This window comes from Phyllobates terribilis, unplaced genomic scaffold, assembly GCF_046119375.1.
Source record: "Phyllobates terribilis strain yellow unplaced genomic scaffold, ASM4611937v1 Scaffold_5__5_contigs__length_657084704, whole genome shotgun sequence".
Lineage (NCBI taxonomy): Eukaryota > Metazoa > Chordata > Amphibia > Anura > Dendrobatidae > Phyllobates > Phyllobates terribilis.
This window is the reverse complement of record NW_027362765.1, coordinates 24275243-24298907: the sequence shown is the minus strand read 5'-3', so window position 1 is coordinate 24298907 and position 23665 is coordinate 24275243. Positions and strand designations below refer to the sequence as shown.

General features: G+C 42.9%; 1 protein-coding gene across 2 annotated transcripts; it reads right to left on the bottom strand.

Annotated features, from left to right (window-relative positions):
* Positions 1–7923: 7923 nt before the first annotated feature.
* LOC141271808 (uncharacterized) lies at positions 7924–22020 on the bottom strand. Of its 2 annotated transcripts, none has more exons than XM_073681980.1 (5): positions 21882–21993; positions 19123–19272; positions 18814–18993; positions 18608–18731; positions 7924–11786 (listed from the first exon to the last, which is right to left on the bottom strand). In XM_073681980.1, exons 2-5 carry the CDS (start codon positions 19198–19200, stop codon positions 10972–10974), a joined length of 1197 nt encoding a protein of 398 aa, XP_073538081.1. In that variant the 5' UTR covers positions 19201–19272; positions 21882–21993; the 3' UTR covers positions 7924–10971. The 2 variants fall into 2 exon arrangements, with proteins under 2 accessions (XP_073538081.1, XP_073538080.1); XM_073681979.1 differs by having other exon boundaries at positions 7925–11786; positions 21935–22020.
* Positions 22021–23665: the final 1645 nt, after the last annotated feature.

Here is a 23665-nt window from a genome sequence, read left to right as displayed (position 1 = left end):
GCATGTACGAGGTGTACGGAGCAGAGCCACGTGTGTACGAGGTGTACGGAGCAGAGCCGCGCATGTACGAGGTGTACGGAGCGGAGCCGTGTGTGTACGAGGTGTACGGAGCGGAGCCGTGTGTGTACGAGGTGTACGGAGCAGAGCCGTGTGTGTACGAGGTGTACGGAGCGGAGCCGCGTGTGTACGAGGTGTACGGAGCAGAGTCGTGTGTGTACGAGGTGTACGGAGCAGAGCCGTGTGTGTACGAGGTGTACGGAGCGGAGCCGTGTGTGTACGAGGTGTACGGAGCGGAGCCGTGTGTGTACGAGGCGTACGGAGCAGAGCCGCGTGTGTACGAGGCGTACGGAGCAGAGCCGTGTGTGTACGAGGTGTACGGAGCGGAGCCGCGTGTGTACGAGGTCTACGGAGCGGAGCCTCGTGTGTACGAGGTGTACAGAGCGGAGCCGCGCGTGTACGAGGTGTACGGAGCGGAGCCGTGTGTGTACGAGGTGTACGGAGCGGAGCCGCGCGTGTACGAGGCGTACGGAGCGGAGCTGCGCGTGTACGATGCGTACGGAGAGGAGCCGCGCGTGTACGAGGCGTACGGAGCGGAGCCGCGCGTGTACGAGGCGTACGGAGAGGAGCCGCCATGTACGAGGCGTACGGAGCGGAGCCGCGCGTGTGCGAGGCGTACGGAGCGGAGCCGCGCGTGTGCGAGGCGTACGGAGCGGAGCCGCGCGTGTACGAGGCGTACGGAGCGGAGCGTGCGCGTGTGCGAGGCGTACGGAGCGTGCGCGTGTGCGAGGCGTACGGAGTGGAGCCGCGCGTATACGGAGCGGAGCCGCGCGTGTACGATGCGTACGGAGCGGAGCCACGCGTGTGCGAGGCGTACGGAGCGGAGCCGCGCGTGTACTAGGCGTACGGAGCGGAGCCGCGCGTGTACGAGTCGTACGGAGCGGAGCCGCGTGTGTACGAGGCGTACGGAGCGGAGCCGCGCGTGTAAGAGGCTTGCGGAGCGTGTACAAGGCGTACAGAGCCGAGCAGCGCGTGTACGAGGCGTACGGAGCGGCGCATGTACGAGGCGTACAGAGCGGAGCCGCGCGTGTAAGAGCCGTACGGAGTGGCACGTGTACGAGGCTTGCGGAGCGGCGCGTGTACGAGGCGTACAGAGCGGCGTGTGTACAAGGCGTAAGAGACGTACGGAGAGGAGCAGCGCGTGTACGAGGCGTACAGAGCCGAGCGGCGCATGTACAAGGCGTAAGAGACGTACGGAGAGGAGCGGCGTGTGTGCAAGGCGTACAGAGTCGAGCGGCGTGTGTACAAGGCGTACGGAGCGGCGCGTGTACGAGGCTTACGGAGCGGCGAGTGTACGAGGCGTGCAGAGCGGCGCGTGTACGAGGCGTACGGAGCGGAGCCGTGTGTACGAGGTGTACGGAACGGAGCCGCGCTTGTAAGAGGCGTACGGAGCGGAGCAGCGAGTGTAAGAGGCGTACGAAGCGGAGCCGTGTGTACGAGGTGTACGGAGCGGAGTCGTGCGTGTACGAGGCGTGCGGAGCCGCGCATGTATGAGGCGTACGGAGCAGAGCCGCGAGTGTAAGAGGCGTACCGAGCGGAGCCGTGTGTACGAGGTGTACGGAGCGGAGTCGCGCATGTAAGAGGCGTGCAGAGCAGAGCCGCACGTGTAAGAGGCGTACGGAGCGGAGCCATGCGAGTATGAGGTGTACGGAGTGGAGCCGCGTGTGTACGAGGCGTACGGAGCGGAGCCGCCTGTGTACGAGGCGTACGGAGCGGAGCCGCGCGTGTAAGAGGTGTATGGAGCGGAGCCGCGTGTGTACGAGGCGTACGGAGCGGAACCGCATGTGTATGAGGTGTACGGAGCAAAGCCGTGTGTGTATGACGTGTAAGGAGCAGAGCCATGTATGTGTGGGACTTGTATGGAGCTGTGAATGTACAGTACAGACTAAAAGTTTGGACGCACCTCATTTAAAGATTTTTCTGTATTTTCATGACTATGAAAATTGTACATTCACACTGAAGGCATCAAAACTATGAATTAACACATGTGGAATTATATACTTAACAAAAAAGTGTGAAACAACTGAAAATATGTCTTATATTCTAGGTTCTTCAAAGTAGCTACCTTTTGCTTTGATGACTGCTTTGCACACTCTTGGCATTCTCTTGATGAGCTTCAAGAGGTAGTCACCGGAAATGGTCTTCCAACAATCTTGAAGGAGTTCCCAGAGATGCTTAGCACTTGTTGGCCCTTTTGCCTTCACTCTGCGGTCCAGCTCACCCCAAACCATCTTGATTGGGTTCAGGTCTGGTGACTGTGGAGGCCAGGTCATCTGGCGTAGCACCCCATCACTCTCCCTCTTGGTCAAATAGCCCTTACACAGCGTGGAGGTGTGTTTGGGGTCATTGTCCTGTTGAAAAATAAATGATGGTCCAACTAAACGCAAACCGGATGGAATAGCATGCCGCTGCAAGATGCTGTGGTAGCCATGCTGGTTCAGTATGCCTTCAATTTTGAATAAATCCCCAACAGTGTCACCAGCAAAGCACCCCCAACACCATCACACCTCCTCCTCCATGCTTCACGGTGGGAACCAGGCATGTAGAGTCTATCCGTTCACCTTTTCTGTGTCGCACAAAGACACGGTGGTTGGAACCAAAGATCTCAAATTTGGACTCATCAGACCAAAGCACACATTTCCACTGGTCTAATGTCCATTCCTTGTGTTCTTTAGCCCAAACAAGTCTCTTCTGCTTGTTGCCTGTCCTTAGCAGTGGTTTCCTAGCAGCTATTTTACCATGAAGGCCTGCTGCACAAAGTCTCCTCTTAACAGTTGTTGTAGAGATGTGTCTGCTGCTAGAACTCTGTGTGGCATTGACCTGGTCTCTAATCTGAGCTGCTGTTAACCTGCGATTTCTGAGGCTGGTGACTCGGATAAACTTATCCTCAGAAGCAGAGGTGACTCTTCCTTTCCTGGGGCGGTCCTCATGTGAGCCAGTTTCTTTGTAGCGCTTGATGGTTTTTGCAACTGCACTTGGGGACACTTTCAAAGTTTTCCCAATTTTTCGGACTGACTGACCTTCATTTCTTAAAGTAATGTTGGCCACTCGTTTTTCTTTACTTAGCTGCTTTTTTCTTGCCATAATACAAATTCTAACAGTCCATTCAGTAGGACTATCAGCTGTGTTTCCACCAGACTTCTGCACAACCCAACTGATGGTTCCAACCCCATTTATAAGGCAAGAAATCCCACTTATTAAACCTGACAGGGCACACCTGTGAAGTGAAAACCATTTCCGGTGACTACCTCTTGAAGCTCATCAAGAGAATGCCAAGAGTGTGCAAAGCAGTCATCCAAGCAAGAGGTGGCTACTATGAAGAACCTAGAATATAAGACATATTTTCAGTTGTTTCACACTTTTTTGTTAAGTATATAATTCCACATGTGTTAATTCATAGTTTTGATGCCTTTAAATGAGAAGGTGTGTCCAAACTTTTGGTCTGTACTGTATATATAATTGTATGTGTTTCCCCCTTGGCGCATCCAGTTTCCCCCTTACAGCCCCACTTCTCTGCCTGAGCTCAGTCCTGGGGGTCCGGCACTTAGTTATAGATTTAGGGCATCTTGGTAGAAGTGACACATGCTCTCTTACTTGCACGGACTCTTAGCCAGGTTCAGATAGACATACAAAGACTCAGGTCAGTCACTTCCAAGGGCAGCCCCGAGTGCTCATCCGAATATCGGACGAATACAAGAACTTCCTCCTATTGACGTGCCCTAGACTGGCTGGTAAATCAGACTATAGTAATTCACACTGCAATTTTTTTACACACGGACACTCAGTCCTTGAGAAAGATTTGTTATCTGATCAGCCCTATTGACTAACAAGTGTCCCTATATTCTCTCTACGGACATTTCATTTCTACTTTTTCATCGCCATGACGCTTCCTTTTTATGACTGGACAGTGTCATAGTGAGTTGAATGTACGCGCCCATGGAGTTAAAACAAACAATGCCAGGTTGAATGACAAGAAAATTGACTTTGGGCAGCAGTAATTTTGGTGCTCTGTATCGCCACAACGGAGTGGCTTCTTTATTGTGATTGATGGTATAGACTTGGCTTGTACCTGACCATGTTCTCCATGTTCTTCTGTCTTCTGCCTGCCCTAACTATCGGCCTATTTAACCCTGTATTTTTTCTGTCTTTTGATTTTGTACGGTGAACTAGTGTTTTCTGACTCTATTTAGGGGTCTCATAAGATAGAGGTCTCCATTTAAACCACCATGGATGGGTGTCAGCTCCTCCACAGCACACAGCCTCTATGGGAATTATACATCAGCGATACCCTTATAGGACAAATAAACATCAAACCATACTCTTAAGCAGTGTCGTCGCCACATAATGTGAGACGTTCTGAGACATTGTGCCTGCTCCAAATGAAATTGTAAATTCAAATACATGCACATTAGAACTACGACTGACACATTTGAGCATCAGGCTAGATCTGTGTTTATTACATAAGATAGAGGTCTCCATTTAAACCACCATGGATCGGTGTCAGTTCCTCCACAGCACACAGCCTCTATGGGAATTATACATCAGCACTACCCTTATAGGACAAATAGACATCAAACCATACTCTTAAGCAGTGTCGACGCCACATAATGTGAGACATTTTGAGACGTTGTGCCGGTTCCAAATGAATTTGTAAATTCAAATACGTGCACGGAAGAACTACGACTGATACATTTGAGCATCAGGCTAGATCTGTGTTTATTACATCATTGGTCAAGGTTTATATAGGTTATTAGTGTTGAGCGAGTATGTTCTGTTAACCCTTTCGCCGAGTACACTCGGGCTGAGCACCGAGTATTTATAGCTGCTCGGTGATATGCTTGAATCACTCCCGATTTGCGAATGTTTGACAGTTTTATTACATGGGAGGAATGTCTATTTCTTACACATTCCTCACATGTAATAAAGCTGCCAAACAGTTGCAAATCATGCACACGGGAGCGATTTAACCTTATCACCGAGCAGCTATAAATACTCGGAGCTCGGCCCGAGCGTACTTGGACAGAACATACTCGCTCAACACTATAGGTTATTAGCATTCATACTTTAAAACAATATAATTGGCTCAGCTTATCTCTAAATATGTGCTGGCATTAGCATACATACATCTGAGTGGCTAAAGGTAACACTACTAACACCCATCTTTCTGACTTTCTTTTCTCTGAGTCTTTAGACAAAGACATTCCAAAAGACTCCTTATCTCACACATACCAGCTCAAACTCCATCCTGGTAAGCAGAAGATGCACGTACAAAAATCAAAATGGAGTTAGGATAGAAAATTATAACTCCTGCTCTCACAGCAGTAAGGATTGATTTATTAATCTTCAACCTATTCAATGTATTTTACTCACATAGCAATGGACTTTTGTTTTATCTACAGGTGCATCTCACTAAATAAGAATATCATCAAAAAGTTAATTTATTTCATTTTTTCAATACCAAAAATGAAACTCATATTATATAGAGTCATTACAAACAGAGTGATCTATTTCAAGTGTTTATTTCTATTAATGTTGATGATTATGGCTTACAGCCAATGAAAACTCAAAAGTCTTTATCTCAGTAAATTAGAATAATTAACAAAAAACACCTGCAAAGGCTTCCTAAGCGTTTAAAAAGGTCGCTTAGTCTGTTTCAGTAGGCTCCACAATCATGGGGAAGACTGCTGACTTGACAGATTTCCAGAAGGCAGTCATTGACACACTCCACAAGGTATCAGAGTTCCAATTTTCATTTGGAAATCAAGGTCCCAGAGTCTGGAGGAAGAGTGGAGAGGCACACAACCCAAGCTGCTTGAGGTCTAGTGTGAAATTTCCACAATCATTTATGGTTTGGGGAGCCATGTCATCTGCTGGTGTAGGTCCACTGTGTTTTATCAAGACCAACGTTAGCGCAGCCGTCTACCAGGAAATTTTAGAGCACTTCATGCTTCCCTCTGCCGACAAGCTTTTTGGAGATGGAAATTTCATTCTCCAGTAGGACTTGGCACCTGTCCACACTGCCAAAAGTACCAATACCTGGTTTAAAAACAACAGTATCACTGTGCTTGATTGGCCAGCAAACTCGCCTGACCTTAACCCCATGGGGTATTGTCAAGAGGAAGATGAGAGACACCAGACCCAACAATGCAGATGAGCTGAAGGCTGCTATCAAAGCAACCTGGGCTTCTATAACACCTCAGCAGTGCCACAGGCTGATCGCCTCCATGCCACACCGCATTGATGCAGTAATTGATGCAAAAGAAGCCCCGATCAAGTATTGAGTGCATTTACTGAACATACATTTCAGTAGGCCAACATTTCGGATTTTAAAAACATTTTTCAAGCTGTTGTTATAGAGTATTCTAATTTACTGAGATAATGACTTTTGGTTTTCATTGGCTGTAAGCCATAATCATCAACATTAACAGAAATAAACACTTGCAATAGATCACTCTGTTTGTAATGACTCGATATAATATATGAGTTTCACTTTTTGTATTGAAGAACTGAAATAAATTAACTTTTTAATGATATTCTAATTTAGTGATATGCACCTGTATGTGAATAAAACACATTCAATCCTTAGGTCACACTCACACTTTGTCTTATAGACATTGGTGTTGCCGATGTCCTATAATGTGGAGAAGCTGACATCTCTACATGGTGGTTTAAACGGAGACATCTACAGGTGCATCTCACAAAATTAGAATATCATCAAAAAGTCAATTTATTTCAGTTCTTCAATACAAAAACTGAAACTCGTATATTATATAGAATCATTACAAACAGAGTGATCTATTTCAAGTGTTTATTTCTGTTAATGTTGATGATTATGGCTTACAGCCAATGAAAACACAAAAGTCATTACCTCAGTAAATTAGAATACTTTATAACAACAGCTTGAAAAATGTTTTTAAAATCCGAAATGTTGGCCTACTGAAATGTATGTTCAGTAAATGCACTCAATACTTGGTCGGGGGTCCTTTTGCATCAATTACTGCATCAATGTGGCGTGGCATGGAGGCGATCAGGCTGTGGCACTGCTGAGGTGTTACAGAAGCCCAGGTTGCTTTGATAGCCGCCTTCAGCTCGTCTGCATTGTTAGGTCTGGTGCCTCTCACCTTCCTCTTGACAATACCCCATAAATTCTCTATGGGGTTAAGGTCAGGCGAGTTTGCTGGCCAATCAAGCACAGTGATACTGTTGTTTTTAAACCAGGCATTGGTACTTTTGGCAGTGTGGACAGGTGCCAAGGCCTGCTGGACAATAAAATTTCCATCTCCAAAAAGCTTGTCGCAGAGGGAAGCATGAAGTGCTCTAAAATTTCCTGGTAGACAGCTGCGCTGACTTTGGTCTTGATAAAACACAGTGGACCTACACCAGCAGATGACATGGCTCCCCAAACCATCACTGATTGTGGAAACTTCACCGTAGACCTCAAGCAGCTTGGATTGTGTGCCTCTCCACTCTTCCTCCAGACTCTGGGACCTTGATTTCCAAATGAAAATTGTAACTCTGGGACCTTGTGGAGTGTGTCAATGACTGCCTTCTGGATATTTATCAAGTCAGCAGTCTTCCCCATGATTGTGGAGCCAACTGAAACAGACTAAGTGACCTTTTTAAACACTTAGGAAGCCTTTGCAGGTGTTTTTGTTAATTATTTTAATTTACTGAGATAATGACTTTTGTGTTTTCATTGTCTATAAGCCATAATCATCAACATTAACAGAAATAAACACTTGAAATAGATCACTCTGTTTGTAATGACTCTATATAATATATGAGTTTCACTTTTTGTATTGAAGAACTGAAATAAATGAACGTTTTGATGATATTCTAATTTTGTGAGATGCACCTGTATATTAAGATATTCCCGAATAGGCTAGAACGTCTGACTCTGGGAAAAGTGATAGCTAAGTTGTGACGCTAGTATCTACTCATGGACAAACCGTGAGGCTGGGTAGTCAATAGTTCTGGGGTCAGATACCAAGAAGGCTCATCATAAATAAAGTGATAAGGCTAAGGCATAATCAGGTAGCAGTCCAAGATCAGAATTCCGGGAAGGTAGCAGGTCAAGACAAAAGGACTAGGCAAACGGTTAGCCAAGGTAAAGGCCAAGGTCTGGCAGCAAAGATCAAATACAGGAACATAGAGAACAGAGCGAGCTAAATAGCCAGGTAATCACTCAAATTTCAGACACATGGAGGAAGCCCCGGAACGTCCAGGCCCTGATTGGACGGCTGAACTGTCACTCAACATACTGACAGCTGAGCACGCTCCAGCCTCCAATAGGATGGCTGAGCTGTCCATCACCATACTGATAGCTCAGCATGCCCGTCCTAGATTGGATTTCTGAACTGTCAGTCACTGCTTCCAGAAACACCTATATGCGGAATCGTGACATAAGTGACTCAGTGAACATAATGTTGAAATTTTGGGTCTATGGCCAGGAAATTCCAAAGCTCTTGATCTCATTAGGAACATGTGGTCATTCCTCAAAAATCGGTTAGACAGAAAATCCAGTAATTAAAAAGATCTAAACACTGAAACAGCAAACTGTGAAAAATAAAATTTGTCGCTCTCAAAAGTTTTGGCCACAGCTGTATTTGTAATAATGGAGCCTGTCTCCGGTTTATGTTGCCCATAATTCATGTAGCATCAGTCACCTGGTAGGTTCACTTTAAGGCCACGGCCCGACTATCAGTATTCGGTCAGTATTTTTTCTCAGGAGTGGGAGCCAAAACCACAAGTGGGTGATAAATGCAGAATTGGTGACTTGTTTCTATTATACGTTTTCTCTGATTACTGAATCTGGGGTCTACAGTATGTGAGGTTTATTGGACACAAAAAGATCACTGAAGAATGGTCATCTCGATTTTGGAAATAGGCTTATAAACTAGATCAGTTTTCATACTTATCTATCCTCATTCAACTCTAAGAGATGGTTGCAAGCCACATCCATCCCCAACAACTCACAGTAGTGACACTTAGAACCCACCATGACTAGTCTGATGCTAGCCAAAGCTTCCCCTTAGGCATCAAACAGACCTTGTGTCCCCCTCCCTTATAAGCAGGATACTTACATCCAAGGGTTCCTATTTTACCCCCATTTGGTATTCCCGTTTTATACACACTCGCCACACTATGGCATCCATCTTCAAGTGCCTAGCCTGACTATCAGGCCACGGCCCCACTATCAGTATTTGGTCAGTATTCAGTCAGTATTTTTTCTCAGGAGTGGCAGCCAAAACCAGAAGTGGGTGATAAATGCAGAATTCGTGCACTTGTTTTTATTATACCTTTTCTCTGATTGTTTCGCACCTGGTTTTGGCTTCCACTGCTGAGAAAAAATACTGACCAAATACTGATAGTGTGGTCTCAGTATCACTTTCTTCCCTGTCTCGCCTGCCAGTATATACACATCCAGATCTGCTCTTCTGTGCGGGGCTAGCCACAAAGGTGACCATCTGGAGACCTTCTGTTCATAACTTGTTGCTAGTCTTGGTGTTAAAATACCAAGCTGGCAAACAGTCGCGAGCATCATGGGCCCGCGATCCACATGTGGCTCCCGAGACACAGGTTGGGGACCTCTGTATTAGAATAAGCTCCCCTTTTGTGTCTGAATCCTGTCTTATGTGGATGTCTTTTATGTATTAAGTTTTTGGGTAAGCTTTTTCATACTGTTATTCCTTAATTTTGATTGTATTCCATATTATTGAATTGGATTAAGTTTAATTTGACTTTTTCTTAAAGTTTATCTGGATGCATACTGAATAATTTAATAAATGTACAGTTATAAAAAAATAATGAAAGATGGGCACAAACTGAAGCAGACATGCTTAAAAAGGAAATTTCATGATTCCACCACTCACTGTGTCCTGGAAGCAGTGAGTGACAGCTCAGCCGCCCTTTAGAATCAAGGCCATACTGAGCATTCAGTATTGTGAGTGACAGCTCAGTGGTCCAATCTGAGACAGAGTCGTACTGAGCTGTCAGTATTGTGAGTGACAGTCCAGACACCAATCAGTGCAGTTGCGTACTGGGTTTCTTCCAGATGTCTCCTGTTCTAGGTGATTACCTGGCTATTTAGCTGGCTATCAGTGTCTGATTATTGCCAATCGTAGCTTTATTTCGGTGGTGTGTGTGCGCCTTTTTTCCAGTACTATTTCTGATCCTTTGTGCCTGACCTTGGACCTTGCATTTTGCCATTCGTTTGCCTAACCTCTTTGTCTTGATCTGTTACAATTCTGACTTCGGAGTAAGACCTTACTAAGCCTTTTTTTCCCACTGTTTTTGATGCGCTCTCTTGGTATCTGATCCCGGACCTCTTAACTACCATGTCTCACGTTTTGACACAGCATCACAGAAATATTTAGTAACAATTGGTGATACATCTTGACACCAGTTATATATTGATGTGAAATTGTCAATGCAATACTGTTTTGATTTTATTAACATATTCAACATTAAAAGCACGAATATAGTTCTCCCACCACCCCCCATTCAAATATAATATTTTTTATTGTCAATAAAATATGATTTTTGAGTCAAACATTTTTCACCTTCTAGTTTTGATAATGGTTTCTCATTTTTACACTCCTTCCCTGTGCAATCATTTCACCCATAAGGGTTTAAAGTGTAGAGATCAGTGCTGGATCTGATCCACTCTGGTGATGGCTGTATAACAGTCTGCATTCACAGTGCATGGAGCAGGATCTAATTATGAATCTGCTAAATTCGACCTAGTATGCACATCCACCATACATGAACAGCGGATGTCACTAAGACTTAAAGAATGACTTTCATCAACAAAACAGTTTCCATATTCAGGACATGATTATGCATTTGCCCCAGTTTCAGTTGTTGGGGTTCAACAAGATTGGTTGTTAAATATTTTCATTATTCTAAACATAGTTATGTCTTCTCCTCTGTATGACTTCTCTGATGCATAATAAGATCTATTTTAGCCCTGTAACATTTCCCACATTCTGAACATGAATACCGCTTCTCGCCTGTGTGAACTTTCTGATGTATAACAAGATGTGATTTCTGATTAAAGCATTTCCCACATTTGAAACATGAATATGGTTTCTCCCCAGTGTGAGTTCTTTCATGTGTAACAAGATTTGATTTCTGCTTAAAATATTTCCCACACTCTGAACATGAAAATGGCTTCTCCTCTGTGTGTCTTCTCTGATGTCTAAGAAGAACTGATTTCTTATTGAAACAATTCCCACATTCTAAACATGGAAATGGTTTCTCCCCTGTGTGACTTCTCTGATGTGCAACAAGATTTGACTTATTTGTAAAACATTTCTCACATTCAGAACATGAATATGGCTTTTCCCCTGTGTGAGTCCTTTCATGTATAAGAAGATGTGATTTCTGCTTAAAACATTTCCTACACTCTGAACAGGAAAAAGGTTTTTCTCCTGTGTGAATTCTCTGATGTCTAACAAGATCTGATTTCAGGTTAAAATATTTCCCACAGTCTGAACATGAAAATGACTTCTTTCCTGCGTAAGTCCTTTGATTTTTATCATCCCTTTTAATTTTCTTATCAGTCTGTAATGAATCAGAAGAAAGGACCTGTTTAAAAGGTTTATATGATATATCTTTGCTGTATAAGGTTGAGGGGTTCTCTTCATATTCCTCTGATGTGGTACCAAGGTGATCCAATTTAAAAATTGAAGATAGCAGCTGTCCCTCTGATCTCCTGGTACATTCATCTGCCAAGAATAAAGCCAATTATTTTTTTTGAATAAATAACATTAAACATGATTTTCTATAAAATGTCCTCACCAAGTAAAAGTCATATAGAAAAAATGCAATTATTCAATAGCTAAGACATTGGTGACAAAACAGTTCACATTCTAACATCAGACCTCTGAGCAAGGATCATAATGTAAGACCACCAGGTGACTCAGTCTCCAGTAGTTTTCAATTCAGTATAGAAGCCAACATCTTCATAGGTTCATGATTCACTCTTCCTGTCTCCAATATTTGACGTGAAATGCTTCATTGAAGAATCATAAACTGACCTGTTAGTGCTATTATGGGGTGTCTCTCTCGCTCAATCAATGATAGTTAAATGCCTTAAAGTGAAGAACAGAGGAGCACTGTGGTCTTGTCTGAAAAAGTCATGGCTATGGAGAAAGTGCATGTGTATCACACGTGACTGGTGTATCTTGTACCCTCAGGCCAGTGATCTGCTGCAGGGAGCACATGGGCATTGTAGTTACAGTAAAGTACTGAAAGGCTGGAAAGAAGTATGGGAGCACTACTGCAAGAGAGGATGAGACTGGTAAGTAATGTTTCTCTTATTATTTCATCACTTGACAAAATGCATGAAAGCCCATTTCCAATACATCCAAAAATGTTAGAAGTGTAAGTGGATCCTGAATGAAAACTCATTAAATGTAGACGCATACATAAGAAACCCTTCCTTCTGATCAACATTGTGGGACTTCTTGAATAGGTAACAATTGAACAATTGTGTTATTAACGCATTTCCTAGTAATTATGGTGCCATAACTTTAAAACCATTACAAAATCTTTATTTTTGTTTTGCCTTCACTTCTCAATAACCTTATCTTTTCTGGCGTTACATTATGCAAAAAATATTCAGAATCTGGTTTATAATGCACACTTTAAAATTCGAAAAAGTTGGAGGACATGAGTATTCTGAACTGAATTCGAACCTCAGCCTTGTTCCTGCCTCTTACCTGTCGTTCTACTCCTGGTTTACAGCTTTTGTACACCTTGGGGTTGAAGACTGAGCATGCAAGTAACATGGGTGAAGTGTGAAAACTAACAAAAAATTTTGATCCCTTGCATTGGTTTTCCTGAAACTATAAATGGGTTGTTCCTCACTTGGACGGAGAGGCTATATAAGTTATTCTCTTTCAATCCTGATAGTCTTTGAGGAAAGATGGACAACATTTGACTTTTGTGATTGTTCTAGTGCATGTTGTGAATTTCTGATGTTTCAAAGGTTTTCCAATTTCAAGGCCAAAATAGATGAAAAAAAGCAAGAGTGTTAGTGAAAGTATTCTACAAGTTAGAGGAGCTACATTTATGTAGAATTAGGTTGCAATATAGTGGTATACATGAAGAGACCGGGGTCTTCCAAGACATAATATTAATTAAAGGTTTTTGTGTATTCCACCCCGAGTGACCTACTATTTGTACTTATTTTGCTAGATGTTTTTAATATTTCTATCAAATAAACTTGCTGTTTTAATATTACTTGTATTTTTCCATATCTTTACTGGGTATATACTCTATTTTTGTAGGCTATGTGTTTAAATTGGAGTACACTGTCTATTAAGTATGTTGATTAACCATGGCGTTCGGTCCGGTTATCCATAATATTAATGTTTCATGCTCAGGCAATAAAGAAAAAACTTCTTGTATGTGACAAAGTCTAGAGTGATTATTTTACCCAGGAGACAGAAGAATCTCTGAAAATCAAATTGGATACTGTAATAGTAAAACTGTCCAGAAAGGTGAAACTTTGCCATAAGATCATACAAACATTGTATTGAACCAGAGTATCCTGGGTGTAAAGTATAAAAACTTTGACTATAAACAGTAACATAAGTACTGAAATGATCGTGGCCCAACCTGACAGTCTTCATCGTTAATGGTGTAGTAATTCAAACCATATCCCTAAAAATAACATATGTATGGAGGGGAGAGCTCTAACACTAAACCTGAGTTGTGGTCATTTATTATATAGTAAACATGGTTTGTTTTTACTACATACTATATTTGTCTTTGAGGAAAGACAGAATAATATTTTTTTGTGATTGTTCTAGTGGATATTGTGAAACTCAGAGAGAGTATTTCAGGAGCGGCAAAGTTTCAAAGAGTGCAAGCCGCTATAGCTTTAACCACTTCGCACCAGAGCCTGTTTTTGCGATTGTTTTTTCGTGACATATTGTAAATCATGATAGTGGTAAAATTTATTCGATATCACTTGCGTTTATTTGTGAAAAAATCGGAAATTTGGCGAAAATTTTGAACATTTTGCAATTTTCAAACTTTGAATTTTTATGCCCTTAAATCAGAGAGATATGTCACACAAAATAGTTAATAAACAACATTTCCCACAAGTCTACTTTACATCAGCACAATTTTGGAACCAAAATTTTTTTTGTTAGGGAGCTATAAGGGTTAAAATTTGACCAGCGATTTCTCATTTTTCCAACAAAATTTACAAAAACATTTTTTTAGGGACCACATCATATTTGAAGTCACTTTGAGGGATCTTTATGACAGAAAATACCCAAAAATGACACCATTCTAAAAACTGCACCCCTCAAGGTGCTCAAAACCACATTCAAGAACTTTATTAACCCTTCAGGTGCTTCACAGGAATTTTTGGAATGTGGAAGAAAAAAATTAACATTTAACTTTTTTCACAAAAATGTTACTTTAGACCCAATTTTTTTTATTTTAACAGGGGTAACAGGAAAAAATGGACTCCAAATTTTTTTGTGCAATTTCTCTCGAGCGCGCTGATACCCCATATGTGAGGGAAAACCACTGTTTGGGCGCACTGCAGGGTTCGGAAGGGAAGGAGCGCCATTTGACTTTTTGAATGTAAAATTTGTCTGAATAATTAACAGACGCCATGTTGCGTTTGGAGAGCTCCTGATGTTCCTAAACAGTGGAAACCCCCCATAAGTGACACCATTTTGGAAACTAGACCCCTTAGGGAACTTATCTAGATGTGTGATGAGCACCTTGAACCCCAAGGTGCTTCACAGAAGTTTATAATATTGAGCTGTAAAAATAAAATTTTCACATTTTTCCTACAAAAACGTTTTTCATCCCTTAATTTTGCATTATCATAAGGGTAATAGGAAAAATTGCACCATGAAATTTGTTGTGCAATTTCTCCTGAACACGCTGATACCCCATATGTGGAGGCAAACCACTGTTTGGGCGCACGGCAGGGTTTGGAAGGGAAGGAGCGCCATTTGACTAATTGAATGTAAAATTTGTTCGAATAATTAGCGGATGCCATGTTGCATTTGGGGAGCCCCTGATGTGCCTAAACAGTGGAAACCCCCCACAAGTGACACCATTTTGGAAACTAGACCCCTTAGGGAACTTATCTAGATGTGTGGTGAGCACCTTGCACCCTCAGCCGCTTCACAGAAGTTTATAATATTGAGCCGTAAAAATAAAATTTTCACATTTTTCCCACAAAAAATGTTTTTCATTCCCTAATTTTGCATTATCATAAGGGTAACAGGATAAATTGCACCATGAAATTTGTTGTGCAATTTCTCCTCAGTACGCCGATACCCCATATGTGGGGGAAAACCACTGCTTTGGTGTACGGCAGGGTTCGGAAGAGAAAGGAGCGCTATGTTGGCTGGGATAGGTTGCAGACACCATGTCACATTTGAAGAGTCGCTGACATGCCGAAACAGCAGAAACCCCCACAAGTGACCCCATTTTGTAAACTACACCTCTCAAGGAATTCATCTAGGGAAGTAGTGAGTATTTTTTAATTTTTAAATTTATACCATTGGGCAGTGAAAAAAGCATAATTATATTTTTACCACAAAAAAATGTTTTACCCTCAGATTTTACATTTTCACTCAGGGCAATGGGTAAAAATGGTGCCGAAATGTGTCACACAATTTCTTCTAAAAGTGTCAATACCCCATATGTGGCTGTATCGTACCGCTCAGCCATACGGCGAGATCTGGGGGGGACGGAGTACTATTTGACAATTGGAGAACAAATTATTGTAGAATAGGCATTTGGATTTGGGAGCACAAAATTTTCTGAATTTCTTTTGGGGGGCAAGGGTCATTTCACTTTTCCAGAGCCTTTCTGCTACCAGTAACTTGGAAGTCCCTTATATTTTTAACAGATGACGGACCTGAGTGGGGACTAGCTTTTTTTGAGGACTGAGTTGAAGCTTTTATTGGGAACATTTTACGTAACATTTATCCGGCGCTCTAGGCTGAGCACTTACATCGGGGTTTCCATCTACATTTCCAAGTGATGTAATTCAGATGAAACCCCTGCGGGATCCATTCACTGTAATGAGGCAGCAGAGTTACTCTGGACTCCGTCTGGCCTCTGTTTAGCGGTGTCCTTTTTTTCAGAAGTGCACAAAACTGTGGCCAACCGCACTTTTATGCACGCCTAAAACAAATGACACCGTGGGATCCCAGGCCAGACGGCATCCACAGTGGCCTATATCTGCCTCATTACAGGGAATCTTCCGTCATGGGTTCCGGCTAAATCACATATTTCAGAGATTTACACGGAAACTCTGGGGTAAGTGCTCAGCGCAGAGCGCAGGATAAATGTAAGGCTCTGCGCCTTACTGCGATCTTTGGGAGACATAATAAACTAATCAGTAGCAGGTGAAGAATTGGTTTTATTTATTTTTTACGCCGTTCCTAGTGTGATATAACTGATTAGATTACTTTGTTCTTTGGGTCGGTGCGATTACAGAGATACCAGATTTATATCGGGTTTTTATGACTGACAGCTGTCACACACTAAAAGACGCTTTTTTTTGCAAAATCTAGTTTTTGCATCGCCATATTTTGAGAGCTATAATTTTTCCAGATTTTGGCCGACAGAGTCATGTGATGGCTTGTTTTTTGCGGGACGAGTTGACATTTTTATTAGTACCATTTTTCGGTACGTGACATTTTTTGATCGCTTTCTATTCCGTTTTTTGGGAGGTAAAATTAACAAAAACCAACAATTCAGGAATTGTTTTTTGAGGTTTTTTTTATGCCGTTCTGCGTGTGGTAAAAGTGATCAGGCAGCATTATTCTTCGGGTCAGTACGTTTACAGCGATATTACACTTACTGTATTTTTTTATGTTTTGGCGCTTTTACACAATAAAACCATTTTATAGAAAAAATATTTTTTTTGCATTGCTTTATTCTGAGAGGTATAACTTTTTTATTTTTCGGCTGATGGAGCTGTATGGTGGCTTGTTTTCTACGGAACAAGATGACGTTTTCAGCGGTACCATTTTTATTTCCATTTTGCTTTTTGATCGCATTTTTTTCCACTTTTTGTTTGGCGATATGAGGAAAAAGCATAGTTTTTTGCTCCGTTTTTTATTTATCTTTATTACGGTGTGCACAGAAGGAGTTAATTAGTGTGACAGTTTTATAGCTCGGGTTGTTTCGGACGCGGTGATACCAAATATGTGTACTTTTTTTATTTTTGCATAAATATACGGATTTATCGGTTTAATATTTTATTTATTTATTTTTATTTATTTTGTATTTTTTTTTTTAACAGTTCAAAAACATTTTTTTTTACTTTTTTTTTTTACATTTTTACTTAGTCCCTGTATGGGACATTAATTTTTATTTTTCTGATCACTGATCTCATGTAATGTAATAGACATTTATTACATTACATGAGATCTTCCCTGACTGTTTCACAGTCAGTCTCCTGCCTGTCTTCAGCTGCAGGCTGAGCCAGGCAGGACACCATATATGGCAGATCTGGAGGCGGTCATGTGACCTCCAGCTGCCATAGCAACGTCAGGTCCTGGAAGGTATAAGGGGGCCGTCGGAGAGGTAAGTGGACGACCCCCTCTCCTCCTGCTGTCTTCTATATGCCGCGATCACTATAGATCGCGGCATATAGAAGACAGCAAAGGGTTAACATCACTGGGACCTGATCCAATCAGGTCCCGATGATGTTCCCTGTCAGAGCTATCGCTCTGCACCGCTCCCGCAGAGCTTGCGGGGCCCTGGGGGTCCTGAGCGCTGCGGGACCACCCACCGTTTTTAAACGTCTGCGCTGCACAGAGCCCAGGCAGCGCGGACGTTTATCTACAGTGGGCGGTCGGGAAGCGGTTAAAGTGTTGACCACTTTAATATTAATAACTATAGATTTAGAATTAAATGTCATAAAAGCCATGAATGTGGAGAGGAATACTTTTGTTGACATAGTGTAGTTTAGTTTTGGTTGCCAAGGGCTAACATGCCGCATATATAATCACCAAGAGATGTTTCACCACTAGTTACTAAATTCATTCATTTCTAAATCTATAGGTATTAATATTAAAGTGGTCAACACTTTAAAGCTAGAACAGCTTCCACTCTTCGAAACTTTGAAGCTCCTGAAACACTCTCTCTGAGTTTCACAATATCCACTAGAACAATCACAAAAACTGATTATTCTGTCTTTCCTCAAAGACAAATACAGTATGTAGTAAAAACAAACCATAGCCCTAAAAATAACACATGTATGGAGGAGAGCTCTAACACTAAACCTGAGTTGTGGTAATTTATTATAGACCATTGGAGCTACTATCAGTTTTGACCAGAAAAGTAGAGGAAATATTGTGCAGTAATTAGAATTTCTTGGGATAGAAATTAAATTCTAGGTGGGTTGTACCGTGGAGCCACCCATGCATTCATGCTACCAAGCCAGGGTTGCAAGCCAGTTCAATGCATCAGCCAGGGCTTTGAAAAAATGTGAATTCATTCTTTACATACAGATAATTATAGGCCGTGTGTATTTAGCCCTGTGTATTACCTGGTGATGTGAGGGGCTGGGGAACCTCCTTCATGACGTCCTTGTACAGATCTTTGTGTCCTTCTAAATACTCCCACTCCTCCATGGAGAAATAGACGGCGACATCCTGACACCTTATAGGAACCTGACACATACAATGATACTGTCATCCCCCGATCCCGTCATAGCATTACTGTATAAAGCCCCAGCAATCCCAGCAGTGTCACCTCTCCAGTCAGCAGCTCAATCATCTTGTAGGTGAATTCTAGGATCTTCTGGTCATTGATGTCCTCATGTATCAGGGGGTGAGATGGAGGCCTCGTGATTGGGCTCAGGGTTCTTCCCCATCCCTCAGACACAGGGGCCTGACAGCGCTCACTAGAGGTCTTCTTCACTACTGTGTAATCCTGGTTATGAAGAAACACATTAATAAATTTCACTACAGACATTTCCAGAGTCCTCACCTCTCCAGTTCTGTCCATCTGTTATTCCCATATATAAGAATGATGTAATGTGACGTCATCAGAATCTCTCACCTCTCCAGTAAGCCGGAATAGGATCTCTAGGGTGAGGTGTAATATCCTCTCCACCATCTTGTCCCTGTCCCTATCCATTCTTGATGGGTAAATCAGAAAATTCTGTTAATATTGAAGATCTCCACGGACAGGATCCGATATTGTAGGGACCTGAATGGGAAGATGAGTTGATGGAAAATCATAAAGGATCTTGTGTAATAATAAAATTACTGACGATAATAAGAGAGGTAATATGGTGGCTTCCACATGGTCAGTGTTTCTGTACAGTCTAAAAAGGTGTTTGGTAGGAGGGTCTCACCCGTGTGTTGGCAGTAAATAGCAAAGGTTTATTAGGCATCCAGGTAATTGGTCTTTTCAGTAATTGGTACAGTCAGTTCAGGGTCAGATAGATCGTAGTGAATAGGGGATGAGTGTGCTTGCTGCTGCTGCTCCATTCAAAGTCTTGGGAACGGAAAAGCAACATGGACAGCAACATCAGACTAAAAAAGCGACCCAGCTTCCTCAGTCACTGTGTTGATGCCCTGTGACATGATAGCTGATCGATTGTTAGATCGGACAGTTACTGACACAACGATAGCAAATACAGTATGTTTGTATGTTTATTTTTTAATCCTTTTATTTTTAATTATGTAAAAAGATGGTGATTCTGATTTTATTTTATTTTTTTCGATCTTTTAAAAACTTTTATTTGCACTGATTTCCGCCCCTGTAAAGTACGGCTAAGTACAACCTCTCACAAAAATCAACTAATAAGTCACAACAATAGAAAATAAATGTGAAAAAAATATTTTTTGGACTTAACTATTTTAAGATGACCCCATCTTCCTCTATTCACAACCAGGTATTTTTTTTTCGTTTGTGTTAAGAACTATAACGTTTTTTGTCGCTCAGATATTTAAATAGTGTTTGCCTCTTTTTTTTTTACGTGATACAAGGGCCTAATACACACACACACACACTTTTATATATATTTTTCTTTTTTCTGGTATCTGGGGAAAGCATGGAAAAAGGAGCACAAAATACATTAATTGTGTCCTTTTTTTCTGTAACAATTATTTTTATGTATCGGTCAATAGGTCTTATTTTCGATTCAGAATGGCAGTGACTTTTTGTTTCTTCATTTATTTACCTTTTTCTGGCTTTTTAAAACTTTTTTCCCTTCATTTATTTCACACATTGTGCCTCTTAGAAGGCCTTTGGGTAAATTACATTTAGGGCTCGCTCACATAGATCGTATAACATGGCTGAGTGCTATGTGATGTTTTATCGCTTAGCACTTGGATTGATGTTATTCGATGGGACAGCTCAGATCTGCAAAAACAATCGCAGCATGCTGTAAATCTTGGCTCACACGGACCAATATAAGTCTACGAGTGCGTGTGAAACATCAGACTGCACTCGGCACAATGTTATTCTATAGGGCAGCTCAGATCTGCGATTTTTTTATCGCATAGCGCTCGGACCAGTGTTATTCTATGGGGCAGCTCAGATCTGTGAGAACAATAATAGCATGCTGCGATTGGCTGTGAGACTCTGCTCACGTGCACCCATACAAGTCTATAGGTGCATGTGAAACATAGGACTGCGCTTGGATGTCATCCCAGAGGCTTGTATATTAGCCATGCACAACAGAGCTGATCTAGGTGTGTAGCATCTCCTGCTCCCTCCTGGGAACATGGTGATTAAATGACGGGAAAAGGAAGAGCTGTCAGTCTCTCCCAATCAGTTTACAGTGAGCAGAAAGGCAGAGATGGTAATACTCCTTCTCTACACGGATTCCGGCTATCTACGACCACTGACTCCCTGCTCCAGCATAGACATTTTAGAACGTTATTGCAGATTGATATGTGGACCTCCAGGAAGTTTAAAATCAATGGGCGGTCAGGAGACTGTTAAGACTCCATATTAACCTCCCCAAGAGATTAACCCCTTAATGATAAGCTAAATTTCTTAAAAATCTAACCAGTGTCACTTTATGTGGTAATAACTCTGAACGTTTCACCGGATCCCACTGATTCTGAGATTGTTTTATCGTGACATATTATGTTTTTATGATAGTGGAAAATTTAGATTGATATGTTTCGTGTTTATTTATAAAAATATCAGAAATTTGACCAAAATTTTCAAACTATTTGCAATTTTCAAAAACATTAATAAATCATATTTCCTTCATGTCGCTTTACATCAGCACCATTTGTAAAATGTTGTTTTATTTTGTTCGCATTTTAGGTTTAATAATGGAGCAGTCATTTTTAATTTTTTCAAGGGAATTTATAAAACTTATTTTTTTAGAGACCTATTCAGTTTTGAAGGGACTTTGAGGGTCCTTTTTTATTGGAAAACAGCGCCACTCAACATATTCAAAACTGCTGTCAGGTCGTTTATTAACCCTTCAGGTGCTTTTCAGGAATTATACAAAATGGAATGACAGGAGAGAAAAATGTTATTTTTGCCACCTAAATGTTGCTAACTTCTGGACAGGTCACTATAACCGGCAGACTCGGAGGCCAATAGTTGGCCGTGAATTGCCATCAGGACCACACAATCATGATCTCAGGATGCCCATGGGGTTAAAGAGGGAGCCCCCCCCTTGCACTCGGTTAACCATCTAGATGCCATAGTCACTACTGACAGCAGCATCTAAGGATTGAAACGGCCAAAGTCGGTGCCAACACTGATCGTGACTGATGAAGCAGGGAGTCAGCTATAGTGCACAGCCGACAACTGCAGCATCTCCACCCGTCACCGGATTCACTTACATCTCAGGTCAGTAAGAAGATGTATTGGTGGTCACTAAGGGGTCTCCACATACCTCCACCTGCAGAGCCGCCACCACATATATGGCTGTTCTGTGCGCACAGGACCTGTGATGAGGTCACAGGAGGGGAGGAGTCAGGGGTCACATGATCAGGGGCCTCAGTGGATGCAGGACTCTGCTGTGCTGGTTGTCATGGTGCTGGATGAGGGGAAGTTTATGTGTGGGGTCAGGAGGGGTTTACAGTGTGGATGTAGCAGAGCCGTGTGTGTACGAGGCGTACGGAGCGGAGCCGTGTGTGTATGAGGTGTATGAAGCGGAGCCGCGCGTGTATGAGGTGTACGGAGAGGAGCCGCGCGTGTAGGAGGTGTACGGAGAGGAGCCGCGCGTGTACGAGGTGTACGAAGCGGGGCTGCGCGTGTACGAGGCGTACGGAGCGGGGCCGCGGGTGTGCGAGGCGTACGGAGCGGGGCCGCGGGTGTACGAGGCGTACGGAGTGGGGCCGCGGGTATACGAGGCGTGCGGAGCCGCGTGTATACGAGGCGTATGGAGCGGACCCATGTGTGTACGAGGCGTCCAGGGCGGACCCGTGGGTGTATGAGATGTGTGGAGCAGCGTGTGTACGAGGCGTATGGAACGGAGCAGCGTGTGTACGAGGTGTGCGGAGTGGAGCCACGTGTGCTTAAAGGCAATGCCGTACACCTAAGACTGAATGAATCTACTTACTATATCCTTGGGAGAACTTCTACGGATCTTTCAACATGGTCACACACTCAGCTTTTATAGAGGTTTCTCCTCCCCTTCTCTTCAGGCGTCTCTTTGGCGTCATGTGCGTGGCTGGAAATCCCGCGCCTGCGCATTCTGCTTGCCGTCTTTCCTTTGCACTGTTCCGCCCTTCTGTGGGCACTGTCTTCAATTTTGATGTGCGCAGGTGCCGGAGAGTCGCTGTAACTTCCGATCAAAGTGATCAAAGCAATATGAGATACGGCCACCACCTTTCAGCCCTCATATACAGCATTCTATAATGACAAGAAAAAGAGCTTTTGCTATATTCACCTGGGAGGCGGTCTAGTCCGAGGGGTGTCGCTTGTCTTGGTCCGGAGCCTCCCTTCTTCTTGTGATGCTGTCCTCCTTCTTGCTTAGTATGGATGACACATCCCTACGTCATCCACACAGTCTCCCTGGCAGGGCTGCCACCAGGAATTTCGGGGCCCCATACTGGCAAAATTTTCAGGCCCCCTTGAGACTCCGCCTCCATCCCTCGAACCTTCTACAGTCCCACCGCCCACTCTTGGAAAAACTCCACTTCTGCACTCCATCCTCACCAATCACACATTACCAGTTCCCAGTGAACACCAGATCACACACATAGCCAGCAGCTTTTGTTTTGGCCAAAATATTTTTAAAGCCGCCGTCACGAGAAGGTAGAATCTTCTGGCCGGGCCCTACTCTATTCTAACCTATTAAAATTTTCTTAAAATATCCATTACTCTTTTTAGGTATATTTTATTTATTATTCTTTAAGGGAATGTGTCATATACATTTTTTAAAATTACCAATAATGACTTCCGGTTCCGGCTCTGACGGGGATGCAGGGACGAGTGTGAGCTCCCAGCGCCCGCGGCTGCTAAACAGCATCATTATATCGCGCACCGACGCCGCAACACTTACAATGAGCTCAAGAAGGCAGCGTCACCGGCAGCAAAGGAGGGTCGCATGGAAAGATGGCGCCGCAATACTGGGAACGAGCACGGAATCCTGTCGCCTCAGTCCTAGCGGCTGAAGGTA

Coding starts and splice junctions, on each gene's coding strand:
- LOC141271808 (XM_073681979.1), bottom strand. CDS start 19,200: ATGGATAGGGACAGGGACAAGATGGTGGAGAGGATATTACACCTCACC. Junction 18,994..19,122: donor TATTCCGGCTTACTGGAGAG/GTGAGAGATTCT, acceptor CTTCATAACCAG/GATTACACAGTAGTGAAGAA. Junction 18,732..18,813: donor TTGAGCTGCTGACTGGAGAG/GTGACACTGCTG, acceptor TGTATGTGTCAG/GTTCCTATAAGGTGTCAGGA.